Source organism: Anser brachyrhynchus, assembly GCF_964034855.1.
Source record: "Anser brachyrhynchus genome assembly, chromosome: 3".
In the NCBI taxonomy this organism is placed as follows: Eukaryota; Metazoa; Chordata; class Aves; order Anseriformes; family Anatidae; genus Anser; species Anser brachyrhynchus.
This window is the reverse complement of record NC_137696.1, coordinates 46,909,937-46,936,800: the sequence shown is the minus strand read 5'-3', so window position 1 is coordinate 46,936,800 and position 26,864 is coordinate 46,909,937. Positions and strand designations below refer to the sequence as shown.

Below are 26,864 nucleotides of genomic sequence, written 5' to 3'. Positions count from 1 at the left end.
AACGTTTGTTACTGTCTGCATCAGGCAGATCCATCTTATCCAGCTCATGCCTGGTTCCCCTCTGGGCTCATCTGTTTCTGCTTAAACAGCCTTGAAATTCTTGTGGTTTCTCTGGCACCTACTCTGCATGGTCCTGAGGGGTTTACTCTTACATGTCCAATGCTACTCGTTCAAGCTGTTCTCTCCTCAGGTATCTTCCATTATTCCATCCTATTAGTGTTTTTTTTGTTTACAATGTAATCTGAATCTTCAGACACCCAACTTTCTCTTCCCAATATATCCTTCTCTATCTTGAGAAAATATTCTGAAAGACAGAGAAACCTTCGCATACTTATCACGTCCATGAGGACAAAAAATAATCATACATTTTTTTCTTGTAGTCTAGGTGAGATTTTCATTCTCATTTTTGCCACTCCTCTCCTCCTCTACCCCCCTCAGTAATTTGTCTGTGCTTTCCTGGTTCATGTTTGCTGCTGCTTTGCTGGTCCTGTGGATCCATGTCCTTTGAATGCTCAGTCAAAATGCTCCCTCAAAGGCTGCCGACCCTCTCCTGAGGAACATGAGAGCCTGGGGAGGGGAATATTCATGAGAAGAACTCAACTGGCTCCAAAAGGCAACCTGAGACACATGACAGGCTGCAGAGCCTCAGCCCAGGCTGAATTTAAAGACCTGCTGCAGAGAGCAGACATGTTAGATCTGCTCAGAAAGAGAGGCACTGTTAGGCAATCGGCATGGAAATGTCAATTTTCAGAACCATTTGTTTGCAGAAACTCTGATTTTAGGGAATACAGAGGTGGCACACTTGACAGGTGGCACACTACAATTTTGGAGCTTTGCTCTCAGACTCAGACACAAAATGGCACCTGGTAATGAATCAAATGATAATGATTCAAGCTGTCCCAAAGTCAAAGTCCTCCTTGCAACAAACCTATCCAGTTATTCACTACTCAACTTTCAGCTCATTAAGCCTGCCTGCTTTTTATCTAGCCAGAATGTGATTTGAGCATCTTCTCATATTTTTCATCTATATTTGCAAGATTTACTTTTCTTAAACTGCATGGGGGTGGTGATGAAGGAGAAGGACTCAGCAGGAGGTGGCAACTGCACAAAGAAAAAACTCTTACAATTTAAGCATGGAAGTGAGATTTCTTTTGTTTCAAACCCTATAATGAACTATTTTAACACAAAAAGATGATGAGCAAAGATAATTTGGGGAAATCAGGATGGATGATAAAGGAAATGTGCATTGTCCTGTTTACTCAAAATCCCAACAAAAATAAACTTAATGCCAACATTTTCCAAGACACATCACTTTTTAGACCATCCTGGAAGTCACTTTTATTTTCAGATCTACAGAAACGAATTAAACATTTTCTAACTTCACAAAGTTTCCATAAAGAATTGTACTTTGAGTAACCTAAGAGGCACCAAAATGACAGATTGACTAAAACTGTCTTCAAAAAAAAGAAGAAAAAAAAGCAATTATCTTAGAGATTTATCAGCCTGTGAAATCAGCAGTACTACAACTAAGAGACTTGAACTGTCACAGTATTTAACTGTTCTTGTAGAGCAACACAGATTTGCATTTGTCTGGCATGGACATGAAAGAAATAATAGCAAATTCCAAATCTGCCGAAAAAAACTTTCCATCTCTGGCCTTTATAAGGTATTAACCTCAGCACCTATCTCAAACACAGGAGCACCACTGCATACCTTGGGGGCACACAAGAAGATTATATTTGCACAGATGCCTTTGAAGTTGAAGAAAGCCACAGACACACACATACATCACCATCATCACGAACAACAAGAAATTACTAGGCCGATAAACAAATTCTTTATCTCCCTTTCCACTTGCTTTTTTTTTTTTTTCTTATAATTTGCCTCTGTACTGAATAGGTATCTCACCAGCTACCACAATACTGAGATTTTTCAGGTATTTACTGTTTTCCACATTAACTTTACTTATCTTCCTCCCCAGCATACAGAAAGGAAAGTGAGCATCAAGCATATACCACAACCTGCTCAACATCCTACGGGGAGTCTGTCACAGAGTCAAGACTTGAGCCCACACATGTTACTTCCTATTTCCCTCCCACACCTAAGTGCATTCAAAGAGCCAGTCTGTCTCCTATTTTCTCATACTCAACCTTGCTGAAAAGTTGCCTTGATTATACACTCCTCTGCATGTCGCCCATTAGATGCTCAGCCCTTGAGCCTGGGAAGCTGTTTATTCTAGCATTTGAAAACTCCTGGCATCTGCGATCGCAAAGTGGTATCTTTGAAAGGTTACAAACCCAAGCAACAAACACAACCACTGTGTATAGCATGAAGTGAATTTAAAAACTGTTTAAAAGCTTTGTGGGTTTACTTTCATTTTTCTCCCTACTTTATGCAGAACAACATAATAAAGGACACGAGCATGATACTATGAGCAACTGACCTCACAAATACCACAACATCTAGGAAGAGGAATGCAGTCATCTTTTCCTAAAGAAGAGAGCCCTGACAGAGGAACATATTGAACAGCTGAAGTCAGATCTTCCTAAATAAAAGAGAAATGAAGCCCTGATTCATTTGCTTCTCCCCGCCTGGTCCACTGTGATGGAGACCATCTCACCACCAGCATCTTGCATAATCTCACATGGGATAATTTCTGTGAGAAGAGTCATTATGATATTTGGTATTTTTTCAAAGACCAGTTTGGGTGGAAGTTGAACAACTTAAGAGCAACTTCAGTTTTCATGGTTATGGAAGGAGAGAAATAATCTTAATACATGACTGAGTGTAACTTAAAAGATCCATGACCATAGAAATACGTTTCTGAACATCTTATGATACTGCAGAACATGACTCTAAATTTCTTAATATCTAGGTTTCAAAACAGTCATTCAAATAATGATAGAAAGAAATACAGAGCCTTTAGACACAGACAAATATCTACAAAAAGAAAGAGAGAAAATATCCTTAAACTCCACTACAGAGCTGTGATGGGTTAAGAAAGGCAGTTTTTGCTGCAGTTTTTGTTGTTACTTAAATCATCAGGGATCCTTACCTCGAAATTCCAGCCCTCTAAGCTGAAAGGTGACCAGGCCGTTTCCAATTTCAATCAAGTGCACAAAGGCATTTAAATAATCTGATGCCAGAATAAAACAGTCTCCTGTGCTGTAGTTTCCCCAGCGGCCCAGAATCAAATCTCCACAAAGAGACTCCTGCAGGGATCTTGTCAAATGCTCATAAAAAATGGAGTTGAGATTATTGTCGTCATTTCCTGTAACCAGAACAGTACACGTTTGTTAATTAAGTAGACAAACAAACAAACAAAGCCATTCTGCATAAAGTCCTACGTTCTTTATTTCTGCATAAAGCATCTCCCGCTGGCTAGGTGGTATCTTTATGATGATACTTTATACAGACTGCATGTCCTAGATGCCTTTTAGACCTTTAGAGAATCAGGACTGAAGCTTTTGTTTATTATGAAGAATACAATAATTCGAACATCAAATTAGTGATAACGTAGTTCAGACTGAACCAAATTACCTCCTTTGTGTTTTACAACAGCAAGAATTTTTCAGCTCCATTGAAAGACTCTACTAAGCTAAGTTAACGTCTATATATTGTTCTTGATTTTAAGTAACCAGAAATCATATTATTTCAGTACATAAGCTTAAATGTAAATATCTAAGATATTTAAATTTCTGAGATTTTTACTGACTAAAGAATTTGTCACACACTTTCCATTAATTTACTTGGAGTTACTTCTTTTAGATCTCCAGGAATTTTTCATTAGCCATGAAGTGTCTTTTAAGATGATGGCACATATCTTAAAAAAAAACAAAACCACATTTAATATATTGAAAAAGAATGAAACAAGGTTCATTCAACGTGAGAATTGCTACCACTCTCTTTAAAAATAGCATCAGCTGTCCAGTTATACATTGGTTAGGCCAACTGTCTAGGTAAGAACATGTCACAGTCTAAAAGTCCAATCTCAGAGGTCTGCAGCATTTATCTGTACTAAAATTAGCACTCTGCGACGATAATTAGAGGAAGGGAATAAACCTTTCACAAATGCTAACATAGTGCCACATAATCCAACGTGGTGTTGGTTTGTGCTTGTACTCTTTCATATAATATATACGCTTGATGTGAGAAATATTTTTTTTTTTCTGTAAGGCATCAGTGGCTCACCTCTAATACTTTTTAAATGTACGTACATGAATAGATATACACATACAAAGCAACATCTTGTCCATGCATGAAGATGTGTGAGAGTGCGTAGGAATACATATGTACAGGTACGCATGCATATTTATGTATGTCCATATTTAAGCAGATCTAACACTGAGAAAAAAAGAAAGGACAAAAGGCTATAGTTTCCCCCACAAATTGCTCCTCATTACAAGAAGAGGAGTGGGCACATTTCTACACAGATCTTCATCACCATGGCCATTACACATCTAGCCCCAAATGTATGGATACACAGGTGTGTATGTACATGCAGACATATTCAGCTCTATACCTTCTGTAGTATGTTTGTCAAAAAATTATTTTTTAAAGCACACACAAAAAGAGTATGTTGCTTGAGCTATGCTTTGAAAAACATAATTAACATATATAATTAGCATATATAATAGAGATTATTGCTATCAGATGACAGAACGACCTCGAGAAACATCTTAACACTTTGCGTTGAAATGATACATAATGAAAAAGCATTATATATGCCTTGAACTGCTAACACTTCTCTTGCCCTCTTGGACACCCTGGATTACACCTGAAGATGTGTATTTGTACATGCTGTTGATCTAATGGATAAGCATAAAAAGGGAGGTTAAAAATGTGACAACAATAATTACAAGGTAAATATCTCCACAATATAAGCCTCTGACAACTCAGTGGAAATATAAAATCAGCTGCAGAACATGAAAGAGGAAGAAACCCCCTTGTGAAATCCTGGCCTCTCTCAGTGGGACCAGGATTTGGCACAAAATCTGGGTGTCAGATTCTGCTGGAAGGGACCCTGACCTGCCAGGTGCTGGAGAGCATCAGCTCAGGTATCAATACACTCTCCATGCGCACAGACTGGTCAAAAAATACTCTCACTCCCCAGTCTCACAGGAATTGCCCGGTGCAATGCAGGAAGGTGTTTTGGATTGCCATGGATCAGAGCTCACTTAATGGACCATTACATGGAAGAGAAGCCTATGTACTTTCTTTTTTTTAAAACCCTTCCTATGTATTTTCTGGTTTCTCCTTCTCTTCCTTTCCCACACACCAGAAAGGCTTCTCTCCAGTGAACAGGAGATACCTGTCAACCCAAACTGCTTAGTGGTAGGGACGCTGTTAATCTGCTGCTTTTTTCCAGAATGTTTTCCTGATTGCAGCTAACCTTTTGAGTCTAGCTAGGATGTCTGCTGTGTGCTCCACATAAACAAAAAGGCTGTTTCTAACCAAGCGATTTGCAGGCCAGCAGCTATCTAATCAGCTTCATGTAACTGAAGAGCAAATTTACTTACCAAGGCACATGACATAAAGAGGCACTTTGTCACATTTAAAATGCTCTGGTTTGTTCACACAACATTTAAACCCTTTGCATCTCTTTAACTTTTCAGCTGAAGTCCTAATGGAGTGAATAGATCGCGTTTTACAAATCAAGCAAAACAAATCACCCAAACTCCCAGGCCATACCTGCATCCTTTTCGATCTGAATTGCCAGTCTTGTGTTGGAATGGTCCGACCTTTTGGTGCTGGAAACAAAGACACATTGTACAGCCAGTTCTTTTTCTCTTAAACAAGATTCTCCCAAATACACGCTTTTATTTTCTTTTAGACATATCTTTACATTCTATACCATTATGCAATTCACACTCCTAACCTGGTCCTCAGTTTATTCCAAGTGTGCCTATACAATGGCTCCGGAAGCACATCAGCCAGGTGCCAACAAAACACTGAATAAGAAGAACACTATATCAGTCTCTCTTCCCTTCTGAGCCTTAAGGGCAATAGCTCAACTTAAAGGGTTTTGTTTGTGTGAAAGTATTGCTGTGGGTGTATAACTTCTATGGAAGGAAAAAAAAATCAAAACACAATTCGCTTCGAATTTACCTAGACAGCAACGACAGAGTCCCTGGCCATTCTCATCTCTTAATAAGGAGTGAATTCTGTGCTTTAGTCCAGAAACTCTGCCTCCCTTAGGAATGACACTGTCCCTAACTGGGGTTTTCACTATACCAGTAGAATATAAAGCACATGGGAAAAATGGTCACAGAATAGAGGGCAACTGTAAGGTACATTGGATTGAGCTTTTATTCCTACCTGCAACAAAAGATATTTACAAAGTCTGAAGACAAGGAACAAGTAAATCACTGCGGGCAAGCTGTGTCCAACAGTGGTTGCTGTGGTGGCTAGGGATACTCAGCACCATGAGTCCAAGACATCTCCCAAGCCTTCAGGGAACAAGTGAAAGCCTCTGCTAACAGGAATGCTACAGTAAACATACTTTATTTTCCTGAAATACTGCTCTGGTAATGGTGCTTTAGGATTCCATGTACATTTTCTGTATACAAGTTACTTAAAGGGCTGGAAGATTCTGAGCTGAAGCTCTAAGCTCATGCTGAAGCCGCCTGGGGAGAAGGATGCTGCCGATGTCCCTAATGTCAGAAAGTCTTTTCATCCAGTTTCTGCAGCCCACCCATCCTGTTCCCAAGAGCTCTGGAAAATGCACTGACAAGAAAAACTACACACATGCTTTCGTGTAGTAGAGAGAAGAGGAACAGAACCGCTGTACTTCCTTCCCTACTGATTTTTGCTTTAAAAAAGCATGTTCTTAACTTTGCAAGAAATACAGTTGGTGAGAATATAAGTCTTAATTAGACTTATTTGTAATTAATATTAGTACATTATCTACATACATTAACATTTTATTTGATGTATTATTTATCTTCCTGCCTCTGGTTGGCTGAGCTTATTGTAACTGCAATTTTCATTTCCTATGCAACAGAGACCGGTAACGCTGGGGGGCCTTCTGAGCAATTTGGAACATAAAGAATGATTATATTTCAAAAAGGTTGTCAGAATTCTTCTACCCTAACATACATCCACCTGCAAATGCAACGTATGCAAGAGTAAGCATAAAGATTACGTTACAGAATTTAATCAATTTTCTATTCTCAGCAGAGAAACGTTACTGATTTCAGAACCGCGTATGTTTTAAGCTTATGAGGCTCCTTTTTAGCTTTCAGTCCCTCTGAAATCAGTGTGGCAGAATGAAGTACAAGTACTTCATTCTTTATATATATAATACTATTCTTTACTCCAAATTTCTATCAACCCGTAAAGCACTTCTGTTCTTGAAGCATACTGAAACCAATACAAATCACGTAATGTTTCAGAAAATTCCATTCTATATTAGCAGGAATCCTTTTGCACAGTATGCAGCTCTGACTCCATTTCTTTCCCTTTTTTTTTCCTTTTAAGAGAGATGCATGAAACAATCAGGGAAAATTGTGAGTGCTTCAGGTCTTCTGTGAGAGATAATGCAGCCTTAATAGGAAGAAGGGAAGGAAGCAGCGCAGTTCTCACAAACCAAACTAAACCAGGCTCTGTTGTGGCTTTTTCCCCCAATTCCAAGCACAGTATCGATTTCTTGAGCAGGGAAAACATTTGCCTCAGGACACAAGATAAGAAAGGATTCACCATTTTGGATAGTACTAGAGAAACTCAAAGCTTTATACTGATATTTTGAAGCATAGTTTTAAATTTTTATGAAGACCAAAGGCAATATGTAGAGTTGGTAAAGCAAAACGTGAACTACTTTTGTCCTGAAATTCAGTTTACTCGAATAAATTCAGTCAGGTAATACACTTAGGTAAAAATCAGGTAAAAATCTTCCACAATTATTAGTAACCAAAGCTATGTTCGCACCTTCTTGAAGCCAACAGGAATTTGCATAACATTAAACTCTAATACAGTGCTCCTGACACTCCAACTGCTGTGCCTTTACTCCTGGGCTTTTTGCTGTCAACTAGGACCCCCTAAAGTGAACTTCTGGGACAAGTGGGTGATTTGGGCTTCCCTCCAGTGGCTTCTGGCTTGAAATCTGGCTGTTACCACTCATCCAAGGTGATAATTAGCTCAGTAATTGGATTTCTTCCTGAACTGCGTTATTCCATGCAAACCAAGCACAGGTCCTTGGGCACTTGCTCCAGAGAGCAAGTGATTGTCTTTGAACATCTTCAATTTTAAAGTCAACATCCTTCTTAGATATTTCAGGAACTGGCTCACGCTCTTTTAATCTAGCATTTATATAGACAGTGAGATAATCTACTGTCTTGCATACCACTATTCATGTCGTTTGCTAAAGGCAACTATTGCTTCCTTTGCAAAAGGATGAAATCACTTCCCATACTTTCCTTGTCCAAAAATACTGCCTCGTTTTTCAACCTGGAAAGACTGTCTTCTCCAGCTTTGCTCTCCAAAATTCCTTAGAAAGGTAGAAAAGAGTATGAGGTGGATTCAGGCAGCCTGGGAACATATCACAGATGGTGAGAATTAGGCAAACTATGAGGAAAAAAAGATCACTGCAGTGCTTATTTCCAGAAGATGGAAATAAAATGGCAGCTGTACAATCTGCCTTGCTGTTGCTGGATTTTGCCCCAAAACACAAATTCAAGATTTCCAGAATTCCTACTGTGAAGGAGTGAATCTCTGCTTTGAAAGAGAACAAAACAAAGAAAAGCAGTCCCTCTGGGGGATGCAAGAGATGTGTTTCTAGGGTAGATCCAAAGTTCTTCGTCTGTCTGTGTCCAATGAATTTTAATCCATCTTTCCATGACATCTAACAGACAAGTCTAACAGGGAGGAACATTACCATGCTGCAGCCCTATGATTATTCATGGAGTCTGGAAAAAATCCTCAGCGTTTCCATTTGAATGTCTTATGCTGCTGGCACTATAAACAGAAGGCTTAACATTAAAAACACAGTAGTAGTAGGATAAGATAGCAAGGGGTGGGGGGGTGAACGAGGAAATAGCAGAATAAGCAAGCATCCATGAATATTTGAAGGACACCAGAGGCAAAAATGATGGTACTAATTGGACGTGTGAGGATGCCCAAGTAGTTTTAAATCAATTTCATCTAAAAGGCAGAACGATTTCAGCACGATTATAACAGCAAAGGCTGACAGCCCCTTCGTGCATAACCATGCCCAGGTTTTCTGGGCAGTTGCATGGAAGACATGCCCTAGGTTTAACTCATGTTAATAACGAAAGATCTTTCAAAAATGGAAACAATTTTTCCTTCCTGATCACTCACTCTAAATTTTATCCTTCATGCTTTCTTCCTCCCTTCCCTCCCTCCCTCCCCCAGTGTTTCATCTAGCAAAAATAAAAAGTGGCTTTGATTGCATGCTAGGTAACTGGGGGAGGGTTAAGGTGTAAAAAAGTTCCAGTTGTTAAAGACTGTCTTGCTGACGGATCCTTTTAAAACATGGGAACATTTTATTATCTATAATGTTTCCTGTTGTGCTTCCTTCCTTTGCTTTCTTAAAAGACTTTTATAATTCATTCTGCGAGCTTCCTGATGGTAGGTTTTTTGTTTTGGTTTGTTTTCTGGTCATTCTCTGAGAAACTATTGAGACTGTTTAAAACCTTAGCCTATTCTGCAGCCTGCTTTTCCTGAAAACAAGGTTTCTGTCATTCTGCATCAACAGGGATGCAAGTGAGAGATGTGCATCTGAGACCAAAAGCTGAGTGGCCAAACATGAATTAAACAGCCCACCTAAATGCTCTGACATTCAAAGGTTTAGCAGGGGAACTCAACTCTTATTTGTAAGCTAGGCCATTTAAGTATCTGTGTACTTCAAAACATTCACTAATGCTTTACCAAAATGTCACCAATACCCCTGTTTTCACCTTAGCTGTCTACCTTGCTACTTAATTTCTTTCAACCAGCCCGATGGTGCTTTATCTTTTAAAAGACATTTAGTCATTATCTTCAGGTATTTTCTACTAAGCAATACAACAAGCTCTGTATGTGGAAGGATTGTGCCGACTCCACTGAGATGTCTGTGCTTGCTCTCGCCATCAGCGACAGAGGGCTGGGCCCCTGACATGCTTGGAAGGACCGTGCTTAACCCAGCACCTTGCATCCCAGCTAGACCTCACTGTGCACACCTCAGACATGCTTCTAATTGAAAAGCAAGCGTATTAATCACACACACAAAAACCTGCATCTGAAGCACTGCAGGTAAGAGTTATTCTTCTGCTTTTCCCATTGTGAGTCACACAGACACTGTAGGAAGGGTGCCCAGCTCTGGGTCAGGAGCACTGCAGGCCTCATGCACTTGGGCTCTGCGCTGGCTCATGTAGAGGCACTGATGGGCCCATGAGGATGAAGTGGCAAAAGCTTGAGAAACTGAAAGGGCCTAAAGAGTAAAAAGGAGGTGATGAGAAAAGTCCTGTAGAAGTTTTCACCAGAAAAAGAGTGAGAAATCAGACAGGAAAAAAGTGTTGGGAGCTGCTTTGGCAAGTGAGCCAAGACGTTTATTTCCTTTACTCCACACAGAGAGAGGCAAATTGCTTGAACAACATGAAAGGAGGAAAGGAGAACAAGGTATTTCAGAATTCATGCTTAACATTCTTTATTGCTGATAACAAAGTGCTATTATGCTTTTTCAGTGCAAAATATTAAAATGACTTACATCTTAATTGTCACTTTTAGACTCAAGGTGACTACTTAAAATTAGGAGGTAGAAATGGAAAGAGATGGAAAGAAGATATGAGGAAATACAAGAACAACACAAAGATGAGGGAATGATGTCTACAAGGAAAGCCTACATCAGGAATACTAGTCTAGATCATTGTGGGCTTCTCCATATATGCATATCTCTCACCAAAAGATGCAGGAAGACAATATGGAAGCTACCTGAGCCATTCGAGCGCCACTAGCCTGGGAGTGAAACATTAATGATACCACACTGAAGAACAACAAAAATCTCACCACTACCATGGAAGTGCACAAAATTCAATTTAGAACAGATATATATATACATATATATATATATATATATTTAATTCCACGGACTGTAGAGAATGTTGATCGTTTACAGCAGTCATTATGGCAGTCCCTACAGCTCTTCAGACTGAAAAAAATCTCCAACACATGATTGAACTAGGTGGTATTTTGAGAGCAAATACTGCTAGTCAAAGGATACAAAAAGTATTTCTCCAGCACTCATTCAGTATTTACCTATTGTCAATTAACAGAAAGCTTCAGGGACAATTCTCAGTGGCAATGGTGGTATAATTCTGCATTTTGTATAATCTCAGAGACAAGTGAGAGAGATTTTACATTTTGCTCTTCTAAACCCTCAGGCGTTTTGGGTCTAGTATATACCCTTGCATATCAGGACACAACCAGGACTTGTGCAAGTCGTAGCATGAATTATTCCCTGCTGCAATCTGTACACAACTAGCACATCACCTCAGTTTCAATGGTTACATTCCTGCTGAACATCTCCTCTGTGATCTCAGCTTTTCCCATCTTTACATCTTGACAAAAGCTGGTTGAGTAAGCATCTTCTTGAAAGGAAGGTTTGAGTTTACTGCTCCTAACCTCAGCTTGCCCCTAAACATTTTATTCAGTTAAATCTAAAACAGGAGACAATCTACATTATCCAAGTGAATAGGATGAACACTTTCTGAGAACACTTATTCTTATTGAAATTCAGTAAATACATTTCAACAGGTTTCCAATACTCAACATGACAGAAATTCCATGAGTTCATTTATTCTCATTGGATTTACATAATTTGGAAGCTAAGCATTAGAAGAATAACTTATAAAAATGTAGTGCCACTGTATATCCATACAAGCCCTTAAAATATTGCTTCCTATTTCTGATTTATGAGTCTATTCCCTTCTGCCCTGTTCCTGCTTTCCTTTCCAAATATCTCTCAAAGTCGTCTTCTATTGTTCTCATGATTTTTTTTTTTCTTCATAGGTCTGACTTCCTGATTATGAATGTCTGTTGCACTATCCTCTCTACTGCATGCATTTTGCTTCTTTGCCCATCCCTTTCCCTTTTCATTTATCCTGCTTGTGGTTTTGATCTCTGCTTGCGTTCCTGCATGGCCTCAGCATGCATTCTCTCTCTGATGCCTCCCTTCTGTCTTTATTCTGTCCTCTTAGAATGATTCAGTGAACTGGAGTTGTGAATGCATCTTTAACTCGGCAGGGAACTACAGAGCACTGAATCAGAATGCACTCCCAATTAATTATCACACATATGGCTCCTATTCAATTAGCCTCAATTTGTTTTATTGACTGCCACAGGCAAAATTTGAGAAGAGGAGATGTTACCAGTTAAAGAGATACTGCCAAACAGTCAAAATACAGCTTTGAATTTTGTATAGCCTCCCTTGTGTGTAAAACTCCTGGCAACTTAGAAAACACTTATTTTAATGCCAGTTCTATTTGGCTAAAGGCTCCATTTTTCCTCACCTGTCTTTTCCCAGATAGTTGTGACTCTAGTTGTGGAGTCAAGTAGTAAGGCTGGTTTGGAGAGGACATGTGCCTACATCTGTGCTACAGCAAGTGGCCAAAAGGGCATACACACACACACAAGGACACTTGCTAAGGGGGAGATGATAGTTCAAGACACGGAGGGGGACACGATTTCTAGCAGGACTTCTTTTAGCCTGGGGCTTTACCTGAAGCAGCACCTCAAAGCCCTGCACATCCACTGAAGGGTATTAAAGACCAAGCCAGTGCTGTAGGTACAAGTCCGGTGACAGTGCTGATGGTGTGCAATGTGAAAATGTATATCACACAGGTACAACAGCAGGGAAGAAAGAAGGAAGGGTCCTGAGAAGACAATCAGATGAGCAAGTCCGATGAGTAACAAGCAACTTCATAGTGCTCATGAAGAGCTAAGACTGAAGTATAGTCAAAGATGTTGCTTGCCATTCAAATGTTTTGTTTTTCTCTATTCTCTCCCCAGTGCCAGAACCATGACCACGCATGTGTCTGGAGAACAGGGCGCAACTTCCCAGAGAGCAATTTATACTCAAAGTTTCAAGAGAGAAGCATTTCTTTTTTTTTTTTCCCAAAAACATGGGGAAATTTTCCAGTTATAAGGGAAGAGTAATGAAGGAAAAATTGCAGCAACCTGCTAATGCTTCAGCTTTTGCGTCACTGCCAGGTGGGGAGAGCCACCGCCATCAGCAGAAAGGCTGTACCCATGGGCAGGCCAAAGTATCTTCTAGTACCAAGCTAGGCTGGGCGTTCAAGGATCTAAATCCCTTTGCAGTCATCAGAAAGACTCAAGAAATTCATCATTCTCTGTGAACAGGCTCAGGCAACCCATTCTGATTTGGAGACAACATACCAAAAATTCAATCTAAAATTTGTTCCTTCATTGATCCTGTTTGTTTCGACTTGTAAGTCCCGGGCACTAATGAGTGCCCATTGTGGTTTTTATCTACATGGTGAAACTTCTTTATACTATTTTGCTGAGTTTTAAATTATCTTAACACTCAATAAAAGCCTGGAGAAGCCCTGAGGGCAACCCAATGAAGAACTCTCTTAAAAGACCTGTGGTCACCAAAGGGGCTAACATAAATAAAACTGAGTAATAACTGATAACAAAGGATCTGTAACCTCAGTACTGTAACATCTTTGAACTGGAATACAGTGCTTCTTTCTGGTCAGTTTATAAAAATAGAGAAACAGAATCAGCCAAACACAAAAATTAGCAGAGAAGGAGAAGCAGTTTAGAAGAAGCTGAAAAGACTGCAATGAGCTGCAGAACTCCTCGGTGCAATGTGCCTTTCATGCCAGGGGCTGAAAGCATTCAGAAAAGATTGAACTCTAATGACAACTGGCAGCGACATAGTCAAAACACAACATTTCTGAAATTATATTTGAGGAAGTAAAACAAACAGTAACTCCTATAGATTCGGGGAAAATAGGGCTTTCTTATGCTTAAGTCATGCTGTAATTGTTGACTTCAGAGGTTAATGTACCTTTCTTGAAAATATTCATTATAAATCAATGTCTAAGACTACTAACTATAAACATCAGCTGCAGTTGTTCCTCTGTAAACATCACCACTATGGAGGTCTAAGAACATGTGAGAAATCAAACAACATAATGAGAAAAGACTAAAAAAAAAGAAAAGAAAAGAAAACCAGCCTTAAAAAGGAGAACGTGAAAGGTCTGAACATGCAGCTCCCAAACAAGACCCACAGACAACTGTGGGTGAATGGCATTTTGTGTTCAGATCAGGGGTTTCAGCAGCTGCACCAGACAAGCCGGCTCACAGGGAAACCAGATGCACTAGGGTATGTTAAAAAATAAGCATTTGGAAGTGGAAGGCTTGTTATTTTATGGGAAAGAGGGAGGGAGCAGATGGGCACATTTCACAGCTTCTTTTCCCACACACGTGCATGATGTGGGGTCAATCCCGGTTATGTCCACACTGGGAAAACTCTCCCCACTCCACCTGTAGGCTGTGCACGAGGGACAAGTGATGTCAGCCAGCCGGAAAAAAGAAAATGGAAGCTGCACTAAATCTGAGGCAGGGCAGGTCTTCCTTGCCCTCCATCCCCAGCTGTAAGAACCTTACCAGCAGCTATTTTCCAGACCACAATGACAGAGCAACAACATACTGATGCACTTGGAGAAAAGAAAGACTTGTTCACATATTCTCAGACACAGAGAGGCATCCGGTAATGCCATTCTGAGATAACTGGCAATTTAATCACAGCCTCTTTAGAGACACTTAACTAATTTAGTTACACCACACAGTAATTCACTAGAGACCCTTCAAAGCAAACACAAGCTGTGCCTTACCCAAAAATAGGCACCAAACCAGATGACCGAGAAAGAACAGAGGCAGAAAGGAGCAGGGCAGAGGAGAGAGAGGCGTGTAGGCACTGAAATCTCCAGATTGCTGGTGGCAGTGGGCTCTTTATCGGGACAAGTCACAGCTGCAGCAGAGAAGGGGCTGCTCCGCGTGATCCAGGGATTAGACCCACTGGGGAATGAAAGGAAACTTTCTACTCGGTTCTGTCTGTTGCCATGTCCAAGATACAAAGCAAGATAAGAGGAAGGAAGGAGGGGGAGAGACAAAGTGTTTAAGAAAAAAAGCAAAGCAGTGGAATGAAACAACAGCATTTGAACAAACACTATGCTTTAAAGTGCCTATACATTAAATAAGATTTACTGCTGTTTCCTTTTCTCTCCCTGCCATCTATGGCCTAATCATTCTAACAGCTGTGAAAATAAAGAGTAAAACAGGACTCTTCTAACTGGGAAACAGAACCCAAGCTAACAACAGGACAAACCCAGTGTCGCATCAAACCTGTTTCGTTGTTGTTGTTGTTTGTTTGTTTTAAAGAGAAAATTTCTCATAGCTGGACTCCCACAGGACAAGCGGCTCATGAGAGCAGGCCAGCTTTCTGAATTTATGCCCCTCTCTTTTCAACAACAATGGCAGCAAAAGCTGTAAAAAATGGTTGCATGACAAGTTGTTCTTTCTTAACCTCCCCCCTTATTGCCTGTTTTTTTTTTCTCTTCTTTAAAATCACCCATCCCTATCCCCCCAGAAAGGTCCACAGAAGTGCACACTCTAAACAAACAGGGTATGTTGACTCTGGGGAAGAACACCCATGCTCTGCACACACACTGCCAGAGCACAAATAGGCACAGTATGATTCCTGAATTTTGAAGAGCTTGCTAGGAATTTCACAGTTTGCTTACTGTCAAAATGAGCTTTTTTTTTTTTTTTTTTTTCTTTTTTCCCCACTTGAGTTCCTCCATCTCCTTGAAAAAACAAACAAGCTATCATCTCAATTCTCTGAGAATTTCAGCTCCAGGTCACATCATCTGGAGTGGCAGATGTCCCATCAGAAACCCACGGAATTGGGTGTATGCTTCATTGGGTTACACCCAATGTTACCCAAGGGTGTACGCTTCCTTGGGTAAAAAACTGGGTGAGTGGCTGGGCCCAAAGAGTTGTGGTGAACGAAGTTATATCCAGCTGGAGGCCAGTCACTAGTGGTGTCCCCCAGAGCTCACTACTGGGGCCAGTTCTCTTCAGTATCTTTATCGATGAGGTCAATGGAGGAACCAGAACAACTTCCCCCTCCAGTTCAAGTGCCTGAGCCTATTTAACTCCATGGCTCTGAGAGAAAGCATTCACGGCATCTCTTTGAATTTTTAGATATGGAACGGTCAAGGTCTAAGGCAGTAAAGCATGCTAGTCTCACTTTATTCAATTATTTCAAGCATTTTGTAGGAAATTTCCCTATTCTTAATACAATATTACTCCCTTCCCCGATCTTTTTCTGTCTTTTTACTGTATCCCGTTAATAACCCAGGAATTTTTCAGTTCAACTCTGACTCACTCTGCTCAGTTCTTCATGTGAGGTGCACGTTGTGGAATGCCACAGGTTCAGACAAACATTTATTTTGCTCTGATAACTATCAGTCTTCTACAAAGCTGTTTACTACTTCTGAAAGATTTTGGGGGACCAGGTTGTTGTTTTTGTGTTTCAAGTGAGAAGACCATAAAAGATATACTAGAATTTCTAACAAACATCCAAGCACAAATTTTTCAGTCTACTGCGCGCATTCACATTGAAGACAAAGTTGTAGTTACTGATTATTTTGAAAGGACAAAGAGTAGTGGTTTAAAGCATTAAAAGCATTAGTTTTTCACACTCAAAAAATGATTAGCACCAACTTCTTTATTTCGTTTAATAGGGGTCACTGACAGTCACTACTGACAAAAACCAGACCCCCTAATTTAAGTATCAAGCACTATATTTTGAAATTCTTTTGAATATCTTCTGTTCACATTGTCCCAAAAGCCTTAGACCACCGAAAGCAAATGAAAACCGTCCCATCTATTTCCATGTACAATAACCTACAGATACCACACTAATCTAACTACATTGAAGAGATGTGCCTATAATCATTGAGCTTGATTCTCTAACCTGTAACTAGAAAAGAAGCCACATGCCACATTAAAATGTTCTAGCTGAAGTAAAATGCAGCAGATGTTCAATTCTCCCACTTCCTACTTAATGTGGTTCAAGGTTTCTGTCAGAAAATATAAAGCTGTCTGTGGGATTGGCAGTAGCTTCCTGCTTTTCCAAGCCTGCCCTCAAGTTTTACTCCAATGAAATAATGAACCTGCTGACCCAGAAAAGGATGTGTGAGAAATAATTTTGTTAAGATCTGACGCCAGTGTACAGAACTTGGCTCACCCCAAAAGCCTTCCACAAATCGCATCATATCCTGAAGCTTTATGTAACTTGGCTTTGTCTCAGTAGTTTCTTTATAGAGGAGTACATGTGCACTCACTGACACAAGTCAAATTCAAAAAAAAAAAAAATCTTCAAAAACTCATCAGACCATTTCCCCTAAAAGATGGAAGAATCAATCACTAAAATTTCAAGTTCTGAATTCCCTGAAGGTGCTCAGATGCATCAGTGGTATTGATACAAGAAGTGTGATAAACGTACAACACTTCTCACAGGTCTGGCCAAATCCTGCTTTGGCCAATGCAATTTTTATTTATGTTGCTGTTCTGCAGCTGCCACAACTTACTCGGAGCCTGGTTACATGTTACTAAGTATTCGCTCTGAAAACTCTCTCTACTTGGAAAGGACAGAGTTTTCCTGCCTCTACCACTCTTGTTGGGAACCCATTAGACTCCAGTTACCAAGAGCTCTGAAATCCTACAGGGTAAAAAAAAAAGGAGCAGAAAGTCCTTATTCAATCTGTTCAATATTCTAAGTTTATGTCCTTGTGAAACCAAATGAATGACAGCTAAATTCTGACAAAACCAACCAAATCTTATGTCAAACTCTAAGATCAGATGTAGCAAGTAATTACAATGCACACTCATCATCACCTCTCTATGAGAGTTACCTGCCACATCCCAAGTGGTAACATTTAATCAAGCCAGTATAAAATATATTAATGCAGCCTGACTTTGGTGCCAAAGGCTTAACAGATTTAGTTGCTAACACTAGCTAGCAAGACAAAAAAGGCTGACAACTGGGAGTTTCACCGTGTTTTGTTTTCACAGCTTCATTACTGTACGCCTGTACAACAAATGCAACATGACACCTCATCTGTAGCACACTGATGATTGTTTAAATACACTTTCAGAAATAACTAAACAACTATGAAATAGTAAAGCACCAGAATCAAGATTCAAAGGTTAACCTCTCAAGGCCTACAACAATTTAAGGAATATCACTGGAAAGAAAAATACCTCCACAAATGAAATTAATGAGAGCAAATCCTTTAAAAATAACAAGGGTAGAAAACATTTGAATAGTCTTACTTGTAGTTTTTCTCCCAGAACTTGATCGGTCTTGCGTATGATGCGATAAAGATGACACTACCAAGAAATGGGCTCAGCGGGGTAGAAAAGACTGAAGTGGCCAGAGTTTGGAAAAAAAGCATAGCAGAGTCTGAAAACTGCAAGTTAAGGTAGCACAAATGATTTCATCATACTATCAAAACATTGTTGAGGCAGCTCTTCAAAATATTTTTGCCTTTTTATTATTTATTTTACCGAAGAGGTGGAGGGAGGAGAGGAAATGAAGGCAGGCAGTGCCAAATTGCCAATTACCAGCATGTAATCCGTGGCTTTTCAATGCTACATAGCTGTAATGGAGGTGACGTGTCTGAACAGAGTATGGTATTAGCAGGGTGACTGTCTAATCCCTGCCTGAGGACAGATCCAGACTGTAGCCAGAGCAGTGAAGTGCCCTTTTCCAGCAAGCGAGCATATCTTCTACAACACAAAGTGGCTTTCGAGAAGTCTGACAGAAAGGGTTTAATTCACACACACACAAAAAAAAAAAACCACTAATATTGATTTTCTTGGAAATTCTTAGTTCTGTGCATTAGTCTTGCTTCCAGTGAATCCAGCATTGCCTTCTGTGAGTTTCTGCTTATTCTAAAATTATCTAGTATGTAGAGAAACAGCTATGCCTATACAATCCAACCTGCTGCCTCAAAATCATGCTTTCAGGTTAGTTTTTACCAACAATTTAATATTCCATGCTGACTGAAAGGTTAAAAAAGTGTAAAAGTGTTCTGCATTTCATGTTTTTTGAAACATCTACAAAATGAGAAGGTGAGGGCAGAGGAATAGAAAACATCACCCAAACACCATCATGAGTGCCAGAATCCATGGCTTACTTTAAATGTAAATTCATATTTCAGGCCGCTGGAAAGCATCTTAGAAGATAGACAAGGATATAGAAAAACATGCATGTTAAAAGGAACATGATTTAAAAACAAAAACATACACACAAAAAAAGTAGGCAAATTACATGTTAGGGATCAACTCTTCTTTAAATCATACCAGTACCATGAAATCTTGGGAAAATAGTTTCCAAGTTGGCATAAGAGACCAGTTGTCCTTCCTTATGCTTATCTTGGGAAGAAAGTACTAAATAAAAATGCCAAGGACAAAGTAGCAATGATCAAAGTACTGCAATTAATTGCATCTCAGACTAAAATTACTGTCAAATCACCCAATAACCACAGTCCTTTAGCTTACTCTGTTCTAATAATGTGTCCCACAGTCTGAGACTTTACAATAATCATCTTTACACGTGTAGCATCATTTGCAGCACAATATTTCCATAAAACAGCTCACTAGCCATGTTTTCAAAGTAATTTGCAAAATCTAGAAACAAATATTTGCCAAGAGATCTCTCTCGAATCCCTCAAACTTATTAAAAGAGAGTGGTCCTGAATGGTGTCTTTGTGCATTAGCAAACTTGCAAAATGAGCTGCCCTCAGAGTCTAAAGTTCAAAAAGCAACAGAGAGCACAGAGCAGGAAGCAAGTGCATCAAAAGTTAAACTGTCATGTTATGTTGTAGTCATAACCACCATTGGCTGTAAAAGATGAACAAGTATTTACAAGTGTCAGATAAGGGAAAGAGGCACTGAAGCTGAAGAGACAAAAAGCGAGTAAGGAGGACAGATAAGGACAGTAAATCAAGTTTTCTTAAGAGGGTTCTAATGCCATTATTGATTTTAAAACTGCCACCATCATGAGTTAAGACATTTAGGACTCCCCTGTGAACTGCCTGTGTTAAAGACATAAGCAGTAGCAACATTTTTACTTTTGCTGAAAGCATAATGCTCTACTATATGCAAGTTGGAAGCCATTTCCCATTAGACTCGTGAAGAGTGGTTTTAATAAAGTGTTTCATGTATGTAAGCATATCACGGGAACAACTAACAGCGCCAGGCTGACTTACCTACAGCTGATGTGTACAGTGGCATACAGATGTATATACATAACTGCCAAAAAGGTACAGGTACTTCCTTGTTCTACATCCCAAGATGGTTCTCCTGTGTGCCATCTTTGCTATGTTAAATGGTGTAGAAGCAGAACTTGTTTCTTTGAGAATAATGGATTTTCTTTTTTAAGGTGGCCAAAATAAAATTTTGAGAATTAACTAAAAACTGCGCAGCATGAAATAAAACGTTCCATTTGAAGATTAATTATTATTTAACAATCTGTTTGAATTCAAATTAGCTTCAAAACAAGCAACTGAAAAGGCTGATGTTTTCAACATCTTCCACCCCCTTTTTTCAATACAAAACTATTGGGTAAACCCAGCCCAAACCCTCTGATGCCTCAAACCCACATTTTTAATTGCAATTACTATGGGCCAAGATATTTGGTCACTACCAGGCACAAGATCACTTAGAGAGTGGGAGAACCAAGTTTCAAAGGGCTTCCTTTCCTGACGCTAGAGCTGTAACCCTGAAACAGCCAAAGCAGAAACTCTTATAAACAGAATAATCTGAACTACAAGCACTTTTTTTTTTTCTTTCCAAATCTCACTGTTCATTTATTAGGTATTCCTTTAACTACAAACCAGACTGACTTTCTCAGTGTGCTGACAATTTAAGGGGTACAGGCACATAACCCCATCTTACACATTTAAACATTGGGAAGTGAAGCAGCAGATCTGCTCCAGCCAGAAGCCCATTCCTGTTCCTGGTGTTTCGGTTCACAGACCTGCAGGATTAGGAGGGACTCTAAGGGGTCACCTAGACCATCTAGCAGCCACAGCCAAACATGTATGTCTCCTGACAGATGTTTGTCTGAATTCCTGAATGTCTCTAAAGGCGGAGACTCCACAATCTCCCCCAAGGCAAAGCTCCAGGTGTGTTGCCCTTTGTATCCTGCATGCCTGAATTAAATGCACTAAAGTGAGAGGAACTTCTCGTATCACTGAGCTCTATGGCAAAAGCTCACCGAGGCACTTCGAAATTTAAAAATTGATGTCCTGTTTGCAGAAGTGATCTAGGCCATTAAGAGCCACAAATAATTAACTCTGCAAAGAAATGGTAGGCTTAGTGCCTCTGCAAACTGCAATACGTATTCATTAGTACCATCTGCAGGGTTATGGTAACAACAAATAAAAATACTGTGCAGAAAGGCAGAGTTATTGTTGTTGTGGGAATGGTAACTTTTACATTTAACCAGTATCTTAATTGCAACATTGCCTTGAAAGACAGATTTGCATTTACAAAGGAGATTATAAATATAAATAATAGAAAGCTAGTCTAGATCACTTCAGTAATAACTGCGTACATAAACTGAATCCTGCTTAGTTAACGGCTTTCCATTTTGCAAAGCTTAATTGGTACTTTTATCAAGAGTAAAGTTATCACTGCACAAAATATATGATCAAAGGGAAACTCGTTGAAATATAATCTTAGTTCTTAGATGTTTTGCTAAATAACGTTATATGTACATTCCTGCAATTCATACACCTACAATGGAGATGAAAACCATTTTTTTTGTTCTGAAATTCCATAATAATTTGCTACAAATCACTCAAAGTGCTCTGATGAATCAAAACTTTTTAAAATGCTTTCCTCTTGTAAATAGCCAATTTAAAGCTTTCCTTTTGGGAGTTGTTCTGTCTTCACTTCTCTCTGTTCAAGACTCCCATTTATATCTCCTAACTCTAAACAAAAACATAGTTAATCAATGCGGCATATAATTCAGTATATCACAGCAAAGAGCAAAAGGGAAAAAAAATCACTCAAGGGGGAAAATACACTCTCTGTGAGATGAAAGGGACAAAGACTTAAATGTATATATTTAATAAGCAGTACTAAGAAAATTCTTCAGTAGGTCTGAACTAAAACCACTGTCCTGGTTTCAGTTAGGACAGAGTTAATTTTCCTCCTAGTAGCTGGTAGGGTGCTATGTTTTGGATTAGGATGAGAAGAGCGCTGATAACATGCTGATGTTTTAATTGTTGCAGAGCAGTGTTTACACCAGGCCAAGGACTTTTCGGCTTCTCGCTCTGTCCTGCCAGCGAGCAGGCTAGGGGTGCAGCAGGAGCTGGGAGGGGACAGACCCAGGACAGCTGACCCCAACTGGCCAAAGGGGTATTCCATACCATCTGGCGTCATGCTAAACAATATATAGGGGTGGCTGGCCGGGGTGGGGGGCCGGCTGCTCGGGGATAGGCTGGGCATCGGTCAGCGGGTGGTGAGCAATTGCATTGTGCATCACTTGTTTCATACACATTATTATTATTAATACTATTATCATTATCACTATTATTATTATTGTTATTATTATATTCCTGTCTTAATAAACTGTCTTTATCTCAACTCACGGGCTTCACTTTCCCGTTTCTCTCCCCCATCCCAGAGAGGGAGTGGGGAGGGTGAGCGAACGGCTGTGTGGTGTTTAGCTGCCAGCCGGGTTAAACCACAACAACCACCCAACTCTTTTGCTACAATTTTGGTTGGAAGAGAAGGAAGAAATTAAAAGGTAGTCTCTGAAAATGCTTTACATACCAATAAAGTTAAATTTGATCAGTTAAAGTGTTGTTTTTTTTTTTTTTAATTGTCTTTTCCCCATATTACATCAAGATTCTAACTGATTTAGACCTTAAAGTGACACATTTTTGTTCAGAAAATCTTCTCTATGACAACGTCATAGCCCTGGAATGGGCATTGAAACAGTTTCTGAAGTATTTTAGCATTGATGAACATACTTATAAAACACAGTGGAAATGTAAAAAAGGAGAATGCTTTTCAGTCCCACAGTGAAAAACATACACAGAAATAGTAAAATCCGTCTTCTGAAGTGCAATAAGTAAATAAATCAGGACAGTTGCAACAGGAATTAGCTCACTGACATGAATTTGTATTTGAGATACTAACTGGAAGCAACTGAGGAAGTACTTAATACTTCAGAGCTTAATCAGCAATATGACCAACACTTTACAAAACTAGCTTCTGTGTACATAAAAGTCCACCCAAGCTGAACGTAGTATGCCAGCCATACCATTTATTTCCAGACACATCAGAAGTCAGTGCTGTGAACTGTGGAAGTATGTGACTAGGTGAGAAGTAGGCAAGTATAAATAAAGCAGTCTGAGTCAGAACTTGGTTTCCCAGTTTCAAATCCCATACAGTCAAAAAATAGAGAAAGCTATATTCCCCAGGAGGTGTTTTAAGCATTTTCACACTTTAAAATACAAGTTACCTGGAAACTTCACACCTTGTTCAAACACTGTAAATAAATTATATACATGAAGAGGAATTTGAGAATAAAGAAGAATAAATTTATAAAGGATATGAGGTATTGCAAAGAGCTGAGCAAAGACATGGAACGATGACCCCCACGCAATCTGCCAGGGAGCGATGTACGTCATGATGAACTGTAACTTTTGCAGTAGGTCCCACAGCTGGAAGAAAAAAAACAAACAAACAAACAAACAAAACACAACAAAAACCACATGGTGACATTTTAGGCAATGAGGTAAGTTTTAACTAATAATATCTGAAAATAACACATCTTTTAAAACCGTGCACTGGAATGAATGTGAGATAGCTTACATTGCATTATCTTTCATTGGCATTACTGCTTTACTTTAGTAAGGTACAAAAATATATTCTTCATTTGAAATTCACACTTACAATTAGGTGTATTCTTAATCACCGTACTGAGGTACCAGATTACCTTTCTGCAAAAACATGTCTGTTTTCATTGGGAAAACACGTTTCCTGCTACTGTGAAGCAGGACTACAGGTTCTGATTTTTGCTGCATATATCACATTGCCAGGAAGAGACCTGAGTATTACAGAAGAGACCCCAGGAGAAAGTGGATATAGAAAAAAAGGAAGCTCTAAGTGTGATGCATGTGGCTCTGCACATGGAAACTAAGCACATTTCTCACAAACACAAGAATCTTATTTGTTGAATCAGTAGGAGATGCTATCACTATCTGAGCATATGCTTGGCATTAACCCTGAATTGTAGCTGCATTTTCAGGATCAAACCATCCTACCATAAACATGCTGCACTAACGTGATTTTTTATTGTGGCACTGGACAAATTGGAAAACATTGAATTTGCTTTTGCTTCCTGTAAAATATACTTGGTGCTGCAACTAGCAGCTTCTGATTCAAGAATGATATGTACTTATTTCCTGGAACACATTTTTCTTTTCTGCCAGCTCTCTTGGCATCAGGCCAGAACAGATCTTTTGTCTTGCCTGCATTGGGCTATCAGATTCATATTGCAGTGCGGGTTCCTGACACACTGTTGGGAAAGATTTGGCCATCAATAGTCATTAGTGCTCAACACACACACAAGTTGAGAATGAACCAGGAGTACACGCAATATTTCATGCTCACATAGCACATACACATTGAATTTCCCGTAATAAATCTTTTAACCGAGTTAATGAAAAATAAGACAGTGCCAGTATCCCAAAAGACACTAAAGCTATGTCAATACTGGTATATTAAACACTTCCAGGCAACGCACCCAGACATGGGTATTGTGTATGTTCTTAAACTGGTAGAAAGGTCCCTAGCAAGGTTTTGGTCCAGCTCAGCCAGCACTCTTCAAGCAATTCCCAGGCATGGTTTGGAATGAAACTCCTCCATGGCCCACACCCAGCTGGCAGCTCCATACCTCCACCTGCATACAAGCTGGGAGAGTTGACTAGCAGGGACACAAGCTTCTCCATGACAGCTGCCTCAGCAGCACAACATGGTCATAAGCACAATTTATTCACTACTGTGTTGACAGCCAGCGAGGATGCACCTTCACTGGTTAACTCATTTCACGTGCCTCTATGTTTCCACCCCCAATATAACGCTTGACCATCTGTATCCACATCAGTAATGCACTTACAAGATGTTTCCCTGAGCTTTCCTACCAATTCTTTTGTAAATAGTTGCAAATGAACTGGGAGGGTGGCACAGAATGACTAACAACATTCAAATGTTTTGGTCTCTGTGTCACCAAACGATCGCACAGGCAGAGCACACTCCGGTTTTAACTGATAAACCTTCCAATTGCAGTGGAAGCAGTGCTTCTCGTGTATTCTGTGCTTTGGCACGACTCAAAGTAGGTGAAATATGCAAAATACAGCTTCTGTTAATTTTGCACAGGCATATTATTTAAAACCACCAAAGCTCATAAAAACAAGCTACATGATCTCTTCAAGGCACAGCCTGGTTACCCTTGCTTAGTTTAACCATGAGAAATTCAAATCTTGTCAACTTTGTTTTCTCTCAAAAATACTACAGGACTCGAAAACTACATCAGATAAAAGTGGGCAAGTAAAACTCAACTGAAACTAGAACTGACTTCTATTTATTTGAACCCTGTTTAGGAGGTTGGGGGGTTGCTTTGCATTGCTTCATTTTTATTTATCTGAAATGTCTGAATGAACAGCTGGGAGAAAAATTATATCCACTAACAATTTAAGTGAAGGGCTGAAAAAGCTAATGACTCAAGTGAAACCTCAAAAATTCAGAACTGCAGCATAACCCAGTACAGTTCTGCCCGCTACAGATTGAAATCACAGTCATAAATCACCCCAGCTGTGCTCAAAGCTCAGGGTTCATCAAAAGGTTTTCAAACCTCAAATAAAATGCAGGTTTTGCATTTGCTAGGAAACCAAATCCAGGAGGAGACCCTCCTGGCTTCTTGTTCCGTTACATCATTTTCATCATTCTTTAATATTTACAAATTCTTGCAAAATAGGCCATGGAGCCTAAACTGCCCACTGCTTGCAGCAAACCCTACTATTTCTACGTTCACCACTGCTTGAACTTACTGTTGTTTCTTTCAGCAGTTGCCTCTGAGCTACTGTTCCTACAAAAGATGCAACGGAGCTTGTTTTCATTCGCAAGAACACTCAAGTGAACCTCTCTTGGTTTTTGAGAGCCTTGCGACACTGCACCTAAGGGCCTGGAAATGTGTGATTTTCAAGCTATTGCTTTCATTAAGAGCTGTCAAGTGCCTCTAGAACTTCTTAAATTACTGTTGCCAGGGCATGCTCTGCAAAACACCTTAAAGGAAACTTGCCATTACCATTTTACATATCTAAATATACTTACTAAAGGTAATGTCATCTAGAGACTACAACACAGAGATTTAGGAAGGCGGGATTTGGGTTTACTTTCTCTCTTTTTTTTTTTTTTTCCTAGAAACATACGAAAAAATATTGCTCCTTATCAGTTTTAGCCAATTTACTACATATTCTCCTCTCTATCTGATATAGGAACTCCAAGGATCGACAAAGTGCTATTGCTTTACTCACAGAAAAACTGAAGCTGCTAAAGTTTGCCTACGTAAACACAAGGAAGCTGATCCTCAGAAACAGTTGTAGTTGAAATAAGAGAATGACTAACTGCATTTCGGTCTTCAGTAATCATAAGACACTAGTATAAGAGGAAAGCCTTCAACACCTTTTAAATTGTCAGAACCAATTAGAATTAGAATGGGTTAGGAAAGCCAAACCCATCTGGAGTTGAAT

At 39.5% G+C, this 26,864-nt stretch overlaps 1 protein-coding gene across 8 annotated transcripts in view; it reads right to left on the bottom strand.

The window, feature by feature from the left end:
• PCNX2 (pecanex 2) overlaps positions 1-26,864 on the bottom strand; it is a 162,259-nt gene that overhangs the window by 38,795 nt on the left and 96,600 nt on the right. For all 8 annotated transcript variants that reach the window (XR_013949233.1, XM_080587013.1, XM_080587010.1 and 5 more), the window contains 4 exons: positions 23,666-23,774; positions 18,364-18,493; positions 5,692-5,750; positions 3,056-3,271 (listed from right to left, as the gene is read on the bottom strand). Coding sequence is in view for 7 of the 8 variants with exons in the window: in XM_080587013.1 (XP_080443139.1) it covers positions 3,056-3,271; positions 5,692-5,750; positions 18,364-18,493; positions 23,666-23,774 (514 nt within the window). In the remaining variant the exon portion in view is untranslated. The remainder of the gene's footprint in view (positions 1-3,055; positions 3,272-5,691; positions 5,751-18,363; positions 18,494-23,665; positions 23,775-26,864) is intronic.